The following is a 13,761-nucleotide window of genomic DNA, read 5'->3' as shown; positions in this document are numbered from 1 at the left end:
CTAACAGTGCCATTGCTAAGGAGGAGCTTCTGGCAGGCACCGTAGAGCAATATGGTGTAAAGAAGGTCAGGATCCAGGGGAGGGATTTGCAGCAGCACAAGTCAGTAATTAGGCAGAAGCATTTTGATCTCCATTTCTGCTTGCCATGGCTGTGGTAGATTATTGAGAGGTTGCATCTCAGGAATTCTGAAAAGCATGCTCTGAGAAGGCATTGGGGTTTTTGCTGAGCGGTGAAAAAGCCTGTTCATGCCCTGAATTCCACACACAGGGAAAAAGGTGACACACCAGTCATATCAAGTTTCATAGAATCCAACAAGATTTTTAAAGGAAATGGGCGTTAATGTATGGGGAGGAGCAAAGTCCTGGAGCTGACCCCAAGATCCATGAACATTCTGTTTGTAACTGAACTCTATTCTTGGACCTTTAGAAAAAGGAAACGGAATGACACATGATCATTGGGGCATCCTAACCTTAGATAAAATGAGGCCGTATGAAACAAAGATGAAACAACATTAAATCGAGTCCCAGTCATGTAGGAGAGAAAAGAAACTGCGTGAATTTTCCAAAGTATTAAAAAACCCAAAGCAACGGCACAAAGCAATGAGGCCCCCACACTTCTGAACTCAGAAGGCATTCATTGTCTTCTGAATGCAATGATAAATGTTTTAGAATAAATAAGAGATCCCTAGAACAAAGTGGAAAATACAGATGAACAGAGATGTAGCTCAGAAAATCTGGCAAGGGCAGATTCTGTCCTTCCTAAATCTGTCTTTTCCACTGTAGGCATTTCACTTGAAAGGAGGAATTTTTCCTGACCAGTAGAGGAATAATCAGGTTCTGGGTTTTTTTCTCTATCGGTGCTGTTATTGCAGAGCCTTACGTACTTGGAACAATAAAGCCGGTAAAAGTCACGTGGCAAGAGGACCCACGTTTCCAAGACAGCAGTTCTGAGGGTGATGATGAGCCTGAGATGTCAGAAATTGAAAAGGACCAAGAAATGCAAGTTCCATTTCTCTTTGTTGTCTACGTGGCTGTAGTAGTTGGATGCTGGGGGAATATTAAGAGCAGCACTCAGGAAATGGGAAACTGACATTGCACAGAGACAAACTCCCAGCAGCCCATTTGATGTGAAGTTGAATATGAAAAAAGAGAAGTAGAGCACAAGAAATTAACCGGGTCATTTTGGTTTGACCAACTCCAAGCAGAGTTTGGCCAAAAGCCAAAGACACAGTCAGTTTTCTCTTTAGAAGTGGGTTTTGTAAAATAAAAAGCTCTATTTAGTTACTAGGGAATAAAGCTTTTCCATGTATAGAATGTCTCTGAAGCACTAGAGGTTCCAGCCATGTTCATGGGATTTGATAGTACAATTTAGGATGCTCAAACCCCTTTGTACTTGTCTAGGTTTCTTTCTTTACCACGCACAGAAAGTGCTAGAGTTTTTTCCTTCTCAAAAGATGACAAATGCCTAAGAGGTATGACAGAATTTCTTCACCCCCTTTTGCATTTTTTTCCTTTTGAACTCTTCCTGGAATTCAGTGAGGAGGACAAAATGCTGCCTGGTTATGAATGTTTTCTAGTCAAAATTTGCCACCCTCACTTGTGCTCCAAGTTGTGGTAGAATCCTGTGAGAACGTCCTGGTAAAATAAAGGTCAAGCCGATTTCTGGCTTTCTTCTCTTTCAGATAATTGCCTAATAGGAATCTGGACTTGTAGGGTTTACCAAAAAATTAGTCACTTGACAGGTTACCTAGACATTTTGGATCCTTTCAGGTATTTATATAATCTTTAACTTTTTCCCCTCTCTCTGGTGTTAGCGTTAGAAATGCTGAGTGTGCTTGTCAGCCGCATATGTCCCTGTGGTTCTTTGTCCTGATGAATCTGGGGCTCTCTCTTCTGAATCCAGTGAATTTTGTATTAAGAAACAAAGAAATCAACATCCAAGGGAAACAAACACAGTCCCCAAAAACTGCACAGGCCCATAAAACAATTGCTGGTTATATTTTGTAGAATAGAGTCTTAAGCCAGGCTTAAAGGATGCGCCTTTCTTGAGACTGATGAGGTAACTCTGATGAAATGCACTGCTGGGTTCATACAGTTACCGGCCTGCAATCTTCCGGCCTGTCTGATTTTACAGGGTGTGTGCAAATGGAGAGAGCTCAGGCCTCAGCAAACCTCAGTTCTGGGGGAAGATGTGGGGTGCTGGTGCTGAGCTTTTAATGAAACAGCTGCAATTTCACTGCAATTTAGATTGCAGCATGTTGAGGAAAACTGCCGCTGCCTTTCATTGTTCTCAGTGCAGCAGGCTGCAGTAGGGAACATTTCTGCGGGAGCCAAGGTGTGGTGGGGGGCAGGAGAACAGGAAGGACGTGAAGAATTGATTTCTGACTTTATTGCTGTGTTGTTCAGGATTGTTAGAAGCAGCAGCACAATGAGAAGTGTTTAAGCCTATTAATATTGGTTTTTTCTTTTGTGCAGAGGGTCCAAAGTTATTCTGTAGATTAGTAAAGCTCAATGAAGAGAGAGGTAGGAAGACAGACGTAGATTATTCCTTGAGGTGAGTATGTAACATCTGTTCCCTGGACACTCTAGGTGAAAGCTGAGCATGGGGAGGGAATGCAGGTATGAATGTGCATGCAAAATTAATTCAGGAGCTGGAGAAGAGCTTTCAATTTGTAACGACCAGGAGAAGAGAAGTTTTTTAGTGTGCCGGGGTGTATAGCATCATGTTGTGTTGTCCAGTCAGGTAACCCACTACATCTTTGTATGTTACAGGAGCAGCTACTGAACTTCATGTAATTTAGAGATACGGTGAATTTAGAGACTTCGCCTAGTAGTGGATTCAGAAACTTCTCTGAAGAATTTGTTAGATTTTCATTATTTTCTGGAACGTCGAAGGAAGCATAAGGATACCCAAAAGAAAGTGCAAGCAAACTAATAAACCTTTTATTGATTAGAAGTGTTATAAACAAGAAATAGGTTATCCATTTTCTTAGGCTGCTATGCTTACAACTAGAACCCAGAATTGCCAAGTGGGAGCCCAATTGAAAGTTTGTAATTTCAAGTTGTTGGAATGTTCTGTAACAATGTACTTTTTTGCTGCCTGTTCTCAGTGACTGCGGGCCCAACCCCCCACCTTCGGCGCGGTCCTGCCGGGGCAAGAGACGAGTGGAGGCGGCTCCTCCCCAGCGCGGGTCCCGGCGGGGCCGGGGAGGTCCCCGCGGGTGGTGTCAGCGGGGACCGGCCCGTCCCGGGAGCGTCCCGGGAGCGGCGGGCTGCCCCCCCCCATGGGGCACGGGTACCAAGGGGGGGGGGACGGGGCACTCCGGGGATGACAAGGGGGGGGAAGAGACTGACCCCCAGTCGCTTCCCAGCAGAGACAGCTGCAGGGCGTAACCTACTGTCCCCTAAATGCTAGTAGATTGAAATGCTAATGTAGTAGTTAACGCTGTATTGTACCAGTATCACCTTGTCTGGGGCTGTTTCTCTAAAGGGATGGGAGGGGGATATCCAGAGATATGCAAATAAATCCTAGACCCAAGGTGCAACGGGGGGTGAAAACCCCCAAACTCGTCTAATAAACCCCCAAAACAACGAGCCAACTCAACTAAGAGTAGAGCGGGGTCAGGATATCAGAGTCCCAAGCCTGCAGAGATGCTGGAAGCCTCGGTCGCCCCTCACCCTAGCTGAAGAAGACCACAGCTCGAGTGAGGACCCCGGGACTGGCCGGCAGGCAAGACGGGTAATACCCTAGCGCTCTTGTGAGGACGGGACCCCCAGCTCTGCCCCTCAGTGGACAGAGCTGCTGCACGATTCCTCCTCCTCTGAGTCACGCGGGAAACAGCGACAGGAGCTGCAGACCTGCCGAATGCCCCTATCCTGAGCTGATCACTTTTAATAAAGGCATCAAAAGGAGAACTGTCTCCTGCCCATTTATTACAAGAAGCGAGTCATGTTAGCTCCTTGAAGAAGTTGCCAAACAACATTACTTTCAAAGATCTAGCAGGGATAGATATCTGCAAAGCCTGTTAGGCCGTGTTTCAGAGCTGGGTCTGAGGGTCTCATGTCCTGGGGAGCCAGGGGAAGGCTCCGGTCCTGACTGTGCGGCCAGGCCGGGGCCATTGAGCTCCAGCCCATCCCTGGTGGCTCCAAGGGCAAGCAGGAATGTCAAGGGTCCCCCAGGCCCGGGCCAGGCCAGGCCAGAGCAGTGCCCCCAGCCCTCCAGGAGTGGACGGGCTCTGCCAAGCCCGACCTGGGCACTGCCCCCAGCCCAGGGACAGGCGGGTGCTTTGCCCGAGAGCCGTGCCCAGAGCAGCAGAGCTGTCACAGCCCCAGCTGATTCTGGCCGGTGTGAGGCCCGAGCAGCGCCCGGGGGTGCCCTGGGCAGTGCAGGAGCGGCACAGGAGCAGTTGCCAGGGCAGGGGGAAGCACGGGGCTCAGGCTCTGCACGGCCACACAGCCTGCAGGCCGCAGGGGACAGAGCCAATGGCCCAGGCATGAGCAGCTCTGCGGGGCTCTTAGCCTGCAGCAGCATCGGCCCCAAGGCTGCTCTGCCCCTGCCTGGCTGATGGGCAGGGCTGGAGGCCTTGCAGAGCAGGGGCCATTGCGGGCACGGCTGTCCCAGGAGCTGCCCCCTGGCCCAGCTGGGCCCCACTTGGGGAGGAAGGAGGCTCCCAGCACCAGCATGGCTGAGCAGCTCCTGTGTCCCTGCTTGTCAGCCCTTGCCCTGTCTCCCAGAGGTCCCACTGATTGTTCTAGAAGTCATGGATCTGGATTTCCAGGAGCCTGTTTGCAAAGACATGAATGAGAAAAATCAACAAGAATTGTTTGTGCTTCTCTTCTTGACTTTTTTTATCCAATGTATTTGCTAGCAGGAAAAACTGGCAAAGTTCCTATAATGTAGGAAAAGCATGCTCCTGCATTTGACTTGAGGAATGTTGCAAGCTCTCCTGTCAAATGTACACAGAAAATTCTCATTGAATTTTCATTCTCATTGAATTTTCTGTGTTTCCACAGAGTCTGTAAAAAAGATGACATTTCTAAGGAGCTTAACACTAATTTTCCCATTTATATGAAATGTCAAAGTTGTTAGTTGATAGGATGACAGGATAATTCAGGTCTGGAGGCAGCTGTGGTGGTCTCCAGGTTTATCTCCTGTACCCAATGGTGATCAGCAGCAGCATCACATCAGGTTCATCTCAGTTTTCTCCAGACGGGTCTTGAGGGAAACGTCAGTTCAATCTCTGCAGTGCAGGCGCTCCACAGGGGCTCTCTGGGCAACCAACTGCAGGGGCAGGAGCCCTGGAGTGGCAGTGCCTGAACAGCACCTTCCTGCCTACACTGCCACCCTGGATGGCTGCCCCAGGGCCTGGCATTTGACCCTGCACTTGCTGCAGGAGTCCCGGCCCTGGTTCCAGCCAGACCAAACGCTGGGACCCATGGCAGAACCTTGGTGCCCCAGGGGGCAACCACAAGCAGTTGCCAGGCACCTGAGGCCACGGCTGCCCCAATTTTGGGTACACAGTGCTGATGTCAGAGTGGCCACTGTGACCTGTGCAACCAAGGCCCCAAAAGGGAACGCTGGGCTCAGGCCGTGTGTCAGTGCGACCTGACAACGGGAGGAGAAGGTAGGGCAGGGACGTGGCTGCCCAGGGACCAGAGGGGCCCCACACCTCGGGGCTCTGGGCCGTGCTGCAGGCTCAGCTGCCTCTCCCTTCCCAGATTCAGCGGAGGAACAGACAGAAGACACTGGTGTTCTTCAGCGCGACGACGGGAGAAGGCGGACGGGAGCAGGGCTCACGCAGGGCTGAGCAGGGAGCAGAGCCCTCGTGGCTCTGGGCCTGTTCTGCGAATTCCCGGCACTCTTCTTTCTCCCACAGTGAGAGAGGATCTGGAAGTGACCACGTCACTCGTGGACACGGAGTCACCGCTGACAGCCGCCATGGGTGATGACAGCAAGCAGGAGGGCCCTGGTGCCAGGGAGCCAGGTGAGGGCAAAGCAGCCCTCTGACAGCCTGGCCCAGGGGCTCTTGTGGCAGGCAGCGTGGGGCCCAGAGCAGACAGAGGCAGGGGGAGGCAGGAGCTGCTCAGCCATGCTGGTGCTGGGAGCCTCCTTCCTCCCCAAGTGGGGCCCAGCTGGGCCAGGGGGCAGCTCCTGGGACAGCCGTGCCCGCAATGGCCCCTGCTCTGCAAGGCCTCCAGCCCTGCCCATCAGCCAGGCAGGGGCAGAGCAGCCTTGGGGCCGATGCTGCTGCAGGCTAAGAGCCCCGCAGAGCTGCTCATGCCTGGGCCATTGGCTCTGTCCCCTGCAGCCTGCGTGCTGTGTCGCCGTGTGGAGGCTGACCCGGACATGTGCGGTGACAAACTGGAGAAGGGTGGGCTCTGTGCCCACAGGTTCTGCATGGTGAGTGGCTCCGGGCGCTCCCTCCACCCTTGCAACTGGCGGTTGCTGCCACCCTGTCCTCATCAGCTGCTCCCCTTGTCTGCAGTTTTTTGCCAGTCTACTATTTCGCCAAGAGAACCACCACGCTGGACTCATGGGCTTTCTCCCTCGGGACATCCGAATTGCAGTCCAGCGGTCAGCACAGAAGGTGAGAGCGGGACAAGCGCAGGGAGATTTGTGCCAGGCGAGGCCTGCCAGAGCTTTGCCCAGACAGCAGCAAAGAAAGGCCGGCCCAACAGCCGGGACAAAGTCTGGCTCCCAGCAGCTCTGGCAGAGAGGCTCTGGCACAGGAGCCTCCCTCCTCCAGCAGGCGGCTCTGTGGGCTGCGACCCGGCAGCGGCCGCATCCTGCGCCCTGCCCGGAGCCGTGGGGCTGCCTGGGGAGGCCCCGAGGCTGCTGCTGCTGCTGATGGGGCTGCTTGGCTCTTTCCAGCTCTGCTGCGTCTGCGGCCAGAGGGGGGCAACCATCACGTGCTGCAAGGAGGACTGCGGGAGATGGTTCCACCTGCCCTGTGCCAAGGAGGGCGGCTGTGTCAATGTATACATTACTCCATACAGGTACCTCATTTCTCCTTGTGGCCACCTCTGCGGAATGAGCCGCATTTCTCATTTCCCCATCCATTTTCCTCCAGGTCCTTCTGCCCTGAGCATCGTCCAGAGCAGGTCGTGGAGGCGACTCCTGAGCCAGGCACCAATTGCCCCATCTGCATGGAGCCTGTGGAGGACAGAATGACCTTCACAACCCTGGTGTGCCCAACGTGCAAAAGGGCCTGGTTCCACAGGGACTGCATCCAGGTTGGAGCCCTGCCCTCAGCCCCAGGGCACAGCAGGTGCTCAGCAGCAGCAGGGCCTCGCTCACCCTGCTTGTGTTTGCCCTGCAGGGACAGGCCATGCGCGCTGGTGCTTTATTCTTTCAGTGCCCCCTGTGCAGAGACAGTGGGGAATTCCCTGTTGCAATGTTCATCTTGGGGATCCGAATCCCCTTCAGGTTGGTGTTCTTCTGCCTGGCCCACCAGTCAGGAGGGGGCAAGGGCTGTGCTGTGCCAGGCCCTGCCCCAGGAGCCCTGGCCATGCCCTGTCCCCTGAGTCTGGGCTTCAGCTTCACGCCCAACTTGGAAAAGTGCTGGAAGAAGACCAGGGACACCCTGAATCTCCATGTCGGGAGGGCAGCAGAAATTCATCAGTTTTCCATTTCTCTATCAGACTACCAGCATGGGAGGACAACAATGCCTTTGCAGATCTAGGAGAGAGGCACAGCCAGTGCAATGCTGTGGAATGCCTCTACCCTGGAGGCAGGGAGGAGGCAGAGGAAGCAGGGTGAGTTGGGATGCTGCTCGCAGGGCTCTGCAGGGAAACCGTATCTTGGCAAGGGCTCAAAGAGCAAAGAACTTTAATACCTTGGCCAGACAGCCATGTGTGGGGACATTTTGTCCTCAGTGTCACAAACTTCTTTGCTTCCCCAGGCCCTGGGAACTGCTCCTGTGCTCCTCCTGTGCTGCTGAGGGCACCCACAGGCGCTGCTCTGGCCTGAGAGACAGCACATACAGATGGGAGTGTGACAGCTGTGCTGGGCTTGGAACGGGTATGAGTCAAAGCCCCCGGTGTCCTGGGCCGGGAAGAGTGCCCAGGCTGGGCTTGGCAGAGCACATCCACTGCTGGAGGGCTGAGGGCACTGCTCTGGCCTGGCCGGGGCCTGGGGGGCCTTTGACATTCCTGCTTGCTCTTACAGCCCCCAGGGATGAGTCAGAGCTCAATGGCCCCAGCCTGACCAGACAGTCGGGACTGGAATCTACTCATGGCTCCTCAGAATCTGAGGCCTTCAGCCCCAGCTCCCACACCACAGTGCCATTGGGGCTGGCTTCCCCATCTTCATCTCCAAAGACCAGTAGCCTCAGCAGGCCCCAACTCGCAACATGGGAGCAGTCACGGCCATCTACTTCACGGGACAGCAGCAGCCTCAGAAGATCAAGGTCAAGATACAGCAGCTCCCCTAACCTTGAGGACCAGGTCCATTCCAGACGTGGTCGTCCTCGCCGCAGGCAAAGCTGCTCTTGCCAGCAAGGTCAGGCCCAGAGCCCACCTGTCCGGTCCAGGAGTCGCCGTGACCGGAACAGTGAGACACGGCTGAGGGCGGAGAGGCCCGGGCGAAGGGAGACACCATCACGGATGTCCCCCAGAGACCGGTGCCCCTGCCAGCAAGGTCGGGCCCAGAGCCCACCTGTCCGGTCCAGGAGTCGCCATGACAGGAGCAGTGGGACAGGGCCAATAACTGAGAGGCCCGGGCGAAGGGAGACACCATCACAGACGTCCCCCAGACGCAGGTGCTCCCGCCAGCAAGGTTGGGCCCACAGCCCACCTGTCCGGTCCAGGAGTCTCTGTGACAGGACCAGTGGGACAACACCAAGGACTGAGAGGCCCGGGCGAAGGGAGACATGGTCAGGGACGTCCCCCAGACGCAGCCTCTCCCGCCAGCAAGGTCGGGCCCAGAGTCCACCTGTCCGGTCCAGGAGTCGCTGTGACAGGACCAGTGGGACAACACCAAGGACTGAGAGGCCCGGGCGAAGGGAGACATGGTCAGGGACGTCCCCCAGACGCAGGTGCTCCCGCCAGCAAGGCTGGGCCCAGAGTCCACCTGTCCGGTCCAGGAGTCGCCGTGACAGGAACAGTGGGACAACACCAAGGACTGAGAGGCCCGGGCGAAGGGAGACATTGTCAGGGACGTCCCCCAGACGCAGCCGCTCCCGCCTGGAGCGCCGGGCCTCGAATCAACCTGTGCGGTCCAGGAGTCGCCAGGACAGGAGCAGGAGAACATCAGCGAGTGCTGAGAGGCCCAGGCGTAGGGGGACATGGTCAGGGACATCCCGCCGGAGCAGCCGCTCCCGCCAGCGACGTCGGACCTCAACTGGGACCTCCAACAGCAGCACGTAGCATCAACTTTTCTTTCTAGTCCATGTGTTCCTTGCCGGAAGTGAAGGTGAGAACGGTCAGTAGAGGGACCTTGAGATTTGCAGGTCTGTGAGAGAACCACATTGCTCTTGATGTTTCTATTGGCAGGAAAGAAGTGTCTGCATAATACCTTGATTGCTATGTAACTGTGTATTCAGTGAAAAGTCACTTAAGGATGTGGCTAATTAAAAAGAACTCTTGTTCCTGCCTTTAGACTCCAACCTCAGATCTTTCCCCACTGCTTACCCTTGAAAGTGAACCACTGCTTAATGGGCTTAGATATGCTTAGGGAGACATTCAGAGCAAGGTGGCTCTTAGCGGAGCTGTCTCCGAAAAGGACGTGTGCTGTGTTGCTATCCTTGAACAATCTCATTTCAGTAACACCAAAAAAAGAAGAAAGAAGAAAGAAGAGCGTGCGACACTGCCTCAAGTGTCTGAAGAAAAACTTTTACAATATTGCTGCTGATTTGAAAGACTTGATTGGACATTCAAAGAGCAAACCAGACAAGACTTAGGAAATACCCTGGGACAAAGAGGATGCGCAGGACTCTGCCCCAGATGACCATTTGGGACCTTTGCCTGAGAACGGCGCAGCTCAGGAGCTGAGTGCTTTCAAGTTTTTCTTCTTTGGAGACACAGAGGAGTTGGGCATCAAAGAAGGTAACAGCAGAAGCCTTCTAACAGTGCCATTGCTAAGGAGGAGCTTCTGGCAGGCACCGTAGAGCAATATGGTGTAAAGAAGGTCAGGATCCAGGGGAGGGATTTGCAGCAGCACAAGTCAGTAATTAGGCAGAAGCATTTTGATCTCCATTTCTGCTTGCCATGGCTGTGGTAGATTATTGAGAGGTTGCATCTCAGGAATTCTGAAAAGCATGCTCTGAGAAGGCATTGGGGTTTTTGCTGAGCGGTGAAAAAGCCTGTTCATGCCCTGAATTCCACACACAGGGAAAAAGGTGACACACCAGTCATATCAAGTTTCATAGAATCCAACAAGATTTTTAAAGGAAATGGGCGTTAATGTATGGGGAGGAGCAAAGTCCTGGAGCTGACCCCAAGATCCATGAACATTCTGTTTGTAACTGAACTCTATTCTTGGACCTTTAGAAAAAGGAAACGGAATGACACATGATCATTGGGGCATCCTAACCTTAGATAAAATGAGGCCGTATGAAACAAAGATGAAACAACATTAAATCGAGTCCCAGTCATGTAGGAGAGAAAAGAAACTGCGTGAATTTTCCAAAGTATTAAAAAACCCAAAGCAACGGCACAAAGCAATGAGGCCCCCACACTTCTGAACTCAGAAGGCATTCATTGTCTTCTGAATGCAATGATAAATGTTTTAGAATAAATAAGAGATCCCTAGAACAAAGTGGAAAATACAGATGAGCAGAGATGTAGCTCAGAAAATCTGGCAAGGGCAGATTCTGTCCTTCCTAAATCTGTCTTTTCCACTGTAGGCATTTCACTTGAAAGGAGGAATTTTTCCTGACCAGTAGAGGAATAATCAGGTTCTGGGTTTTTTTCTCTATCGGTGCTGTTATTGCAGAGCCTTACGTACTTGGAACAATAAAGCCGGTAAAAGTCACGTGGCAAGAGGACCCACGTTTCCAAGACAGCAGTTCTGAGGGTGATGATGAGCCTGAGATGTCAGAAATTGAAAAGGACCAAGAAATGCAAGTTCCATTTCTCTTTGTTGTCTACGTGGCTGTAGTAGTTGGATGCTGGGGGAATATTAAGAGCAGCACTCAGGAAATGGGAAACTGACATTGCACAGAGACAAACTCCCAGCAGCCCATTTGATGTGAAGTTGAATATGAAAAAAGAGAAGTAGAGCACAAGAAATTAACCGGGTCATTTTGGTTTGACCAACTCCAAGCAGAGTTTGGCCAAAAGCCAAAGACACAGTCAGTTTTCTCTTTAGAAGTGGGTTTTGTAAAATAAAAAGCTCTATTTAGTTACTAGGGAATAAAGCTTTTCCATGTATAGAATGTCTCTGAAGCACTAGAGGTTCCAGCCATGTTCATGGGATTTGATAGTACAATTTAGGATGCTCAAACCCCTTTGTACTTGTCTAGGTTTCTTTCTTTACCACGCACAGAAAGTGCTAGAGTTTTTTCCTTCTCAAAAGATGACAAATGCCTAAGAGGTATGACAGAATTTCTTCACCCCCTTTTGCATTTTTTTCCTTTTGAACTCTTCCTGGAATTCAGTGAGGAGGACAAAATGCTGCCTGGTTATGAATGTTTTCTAGTCAAAATTTGCCACCCTCACTTGTGCTCCAAGTTGTGGTAGAATCCTGTGAGAACGTCCTGGTAAAATAAAGGTCAAGCCGATTTCTGGCTTTCTTCTCTTTCAGATAATTGCCTAATAGGAATCTGGACTTGTAGGGTTTACCAAAAAATTAGTCACTTGACAGGTTACCTAGACATTTTGGATCCTTTCAGGTATTTATATAATCTTTAACTTTTTCCCCTCTCTCTGGTGTTAGCGTTAGAAATGCTGAGTGTGCTTGTCAGCCGCATATGTCCCTGTGGTTCTTTGTCCTGATGAATCTGGGGCTCTCTCTTCTGAATCCAGTGAATTTTGTATTAAGAAACAAAGAAATCAACATCCAAGGGAAACAAACACAGTCCCCAAAAACTGCACAGGCCCATAAAACAATTGCTGGTTATATTTTGTAGAATAGAGTCTTAAGCCAGGCTTAAAGGATGCGCCTTTCTTGAGACTGATGAGGTAACTCTGATGAAATGCACTGCTGGGTTCATACAGTTACCGGCCTGCAATCTTCCGGCCTGTCTGATTTTACAGGGTGTGTGCAAATGGAGAGAGCTCAGGCCTCAGCAAACCTCAGTTCTGGGGGAAGATGTGGGGTGCTGGTGCTGAGCTTTTAATGAAACAGCTGCAATTTCACTGCAATTTAGATTGCAGCATGTTGAGGAAAACTGCCGCTGCCTTTCATTGTTCTCAGTGCAGCAGGCTGCAGTAGGGAACATTTCTGCGGGAGCCAAGGTGTGGTGGGGGGCAGGAGAACAGGAAGGACGTGAAGAATTGATTTCTGACTTTATTGCTGTGTTGTTCAGGATTGTTAGAAGCAGCAGCACAATGAGAAGTGTTTAAGCCTATTAATATTGGTTTTTTCTTTTGTGCAGAGGGTCCAAAGTTATTCTGTAGATTAGTAAAGCTCAATGAAGAGAGAGGTAGGAAGACAGACGTAGATTATTCCTTGAGGTGAGTATGTAACATCTGTTCCCTGGACACTCTAGGTGAAAGCTGAGCATGGGGAGGGAATGCAGGTATGAATGTGCATGCAAAATTAATTCAGGAGCTGGAGAAGAGCTTTCAATTTGTAACGACCAGGAGAAGAGAAGTTTTTTAGTGTGCCGGGGTGTATAGCATCATGTTGTGTTGTCCAGTCAGGTAACCCACTACATCTTTGTATGTTACAGGAGCAGCTACTGAACTTCATGTAATTTAGAGATACGGTGAATTTAGAGACTTCGCCTAGTAGTGGATTCAGAAACTTCTCTGAAGAATTTGTTAGATTTTCATTATTTTCTGGAACGTCGAAGGAAGCATAAGGATACCCAAAAGAAAGTGCAAGCAAACTAATAAACCTTTTATTGATTAGAAGTGTTATAAACAAGAAATAGGTTATCCATTTTCTTAGGCTGCTATGCTTACAACTAGAACCCAGAATTGCCAAGTGGGAGCCCAATTGAAAGTTTGTAATTTCAAGTTGTTGGAATGTTCTGTAACAATGTACTTTTTTGCTGCCTGTTCTCAGTGACTGCGGGCCCAACCCCCCACCTTCGGCGCGGTCCTGCCGGGGCAAGAGACGAGTGGAGGCGGCTCCTCCCCAGCGCGGGTCCCGGCGGGGCCGGGGAGGTCCCCGCGGGTGGTGTCAGCGGGGACCGGCCCGTCCCGGGAGCGTCCCGGGAGCGGCGGGCTGCCCCCCCCCATGGGGCACGGGTACCAAGGGGGGGGGGACGGGGCACTCCGGGGATGACAAGGGGGGGGAAGAGACTGACCCCCAGTCGCTTCCCAGCAGAGACAGCTGCAGGGCGTAACCTACTGTCCCCTAAATGCTAGTAGATTGAAATGCTAATGTAGTAGTTAACGCTGTATTGTACCAGTATCACCTTGTCTGGGGCTGTTTCTCTAAAGGGATGGGAGGGGGATATCCAGAGATATGCAAATAAATCCTAGACCCAAGGTGCAACGGGGGGTGAAAACCCCCAAACTCGTCTAATAAACCCCCAAAACAACGAGCCAACTCAACTAAGAGTAGAGCGGGGTCAGGATATCAGAGTCCCAAGCCTGCAGAGATGCTGGAAGCCTCGGTCGCCCCTCACCCTAGCTGAAGAAGACCACAGC

The 13,761-nt window shown here is 51.6% G+C and overlaps 1 protein-coding gene across 1 annotated transcript; it reads left to right on the top strand.

The window, feature by feature from the left end:
• Positions 1–5,938: 5,938 nt before the first annotated feature.
• LOC311158696 (PHD finger protein 7-like) lies at positions 5,939–8,180 on the top strand (the record flags this gene model as incomplete). The annotated part of the gene is made up of 8 exons (XM_084214267.1): positions 5,939–5,984; positions 6,309–6,400; positions 6,486–6,587; positions 6,872–6,996; positions 7,071–7,233; positions 7,320–7,558; positions 7,642–7,755; positions 8,168–8,180. The coding sequence occupies 8 exons, from the start codon at positions 5,939–5,941 to the stop codon at positions 8,178–8,180; spliced, it is 894 nt and encodes a 297-aa protein (XP_084070393.1).
• Between the last annotated feature and the right edge of the window lie 5,581 nt (positions 8,181–13,761).

The sequence above is a fragment of the Fringilla coelebs genome, assembly GCF_963513975.1.
Source record: "Fringilla coelebs genome assembly, chromosome: 13".
NCBI classification, from domain to species: domain Eukaryota; kingdom Metazoa; phylum Chordata; class Aves; order Passeriformes; family Fringillidae; genus Fringilla; species Fringilla coelebs.
Note: the sequence above shows the minus strand (reverse complement) of the source record. Positions and strands in the feature narration are given on the sequence as shown.